Below are 1,171 nucleotides of genomic sequence, written 5' to 3'. Positions count from 1 at the left end.
GTCCGGCTCAGCCCGGCGCAAAGCTTCACAATCCTGACGTCAGATGTGTTTAGCGTGCAGCTCGATAACGACACCCTGTTGTAGAGGAGTCACCAAACCAGCATCTGGACATCCTGCTCGTGATTTTAGAAACACGTAAAAAAATAAAGTGTTTGCCTGCAAAGACTCGGATCAAACAGCACGAGGTGCAGCTGAACCTCCTGCTGTCACATGATCACACGTGACATCATCCTCAGAGGTCCTGCCTCCGAGCTCGTTCTCTAAACATCCGCTTCCCGTCTCAGCGTCCTCCCATACTTTCTGTGTCCTTCTCTGCATCGCCTTCCTCCTCTTCCTCTTCCTCTCCACCACAGTGTGTCCAACTTCCTCCGGCCGCTCTGTCAGTAAAACATCTGGCTACCTGTCTGCTGCTCGTCGCCGGCTCTGATAAAGGATAAGCACGTCGGCTGTAAACTGGAGCGATGGCTACTTGTGGGGCATGAAGCGAAGCCCTGCCTGAAATGAATACGTTTCTGTACCCTCTGAAAGTAGCATCGTTATGTAAACAGTACATGAAATGTAGATACTGTGTACTTTGAACACACAGTACTGAGCAGGAGGCCCAACTGATGTGCTGGACGTTCAGTAACATCTGTCCAGGAGCTCCACACGTCCCTCAGCCTCACCGCAGCTCTGCTGCTCCGAGGTGACGTCATGAGGGAGACTCCATGATGAGTCGGACAGTGAGGGGGGGCGGGGGCTTCGTGTCGCGGTGACCTGATCCACAGGCAGCGTCTTCCTCTGATGGAGCAGACTCAACGATGGCCTCCTGGGGGCTCTTCTCCCCCCACCCTCAGACGACTGAGCATGCTGGCGGAGCAGGAAGTGCTTGTCTGAAGAGACGGCTCGACATTTAGCCGTTTGACGACGTGCTCCTGTTTCTTGGATCCCGCCCGGTCCTTTGGTTGAGCTCCACAATCAGCTGCAGGGAGGGGGTGGGGAGTGGGGGGGTCCTGCTGCTCTCACACAGGCTTCACTTTCATATCGTCGACGTGCGGTCAGCCCCATCTGAAGACAGAACCACACAAAGAAATCAAGATTAATCCAGCAGAATACGGGATTTATGGTGGACATAATCTGGATCCACACAGTGTTGGTGTAAACAGTGTGTACATAATCTGGATCTACACAT

General features: G+C 53.5%; 1 protein-coding gene across 1 annotated transcript in view; it reads right to left on the bottom strand.

Moving 5' to 3' along the window:
• Nucleotides 1-920: 920 nt before the first annotated feature.
• The window catches only part of samd4a (sterile alpha motif domain containing 4A), a 77,112-nt gene continuing 76,861 nt past the window's right edge, over nucleotides 921-1,171 (bottom strand). Inside the window, exon 12 of the mRNA XM_037697710.1 lies at nucleotides 921-1,047. Within this exon, the coding sequence (XP_037553638.1) occupies nucleotides 1,019-1,047 (29 nt within the window). The 3' untranslated portion in view covers nucleotides 921-1,018. The remainder of the gene's footprint in view (nucleotides 1,048-1,171) is intronic.

The sequence above is a fragment of the Nematolebias whitei genome, chromosome 2 (assembly GCF_014905685.2).
Source record: "Nematolebias whitei isolate Nwh7 chromosome 2, NemWhi1, whole genome shotgun sequence".
Taxonomy (NCBI): domain Eukaryota; kingdom Metazoa; phylum Chordata; class Actinopteri; order Cyprinodontiformes; family Rivulidae; genus Nematolebias; species Nematolebias whitei.
This window is presented reverse-complemented; position numbering and strand designations above follow the sequence as displayed.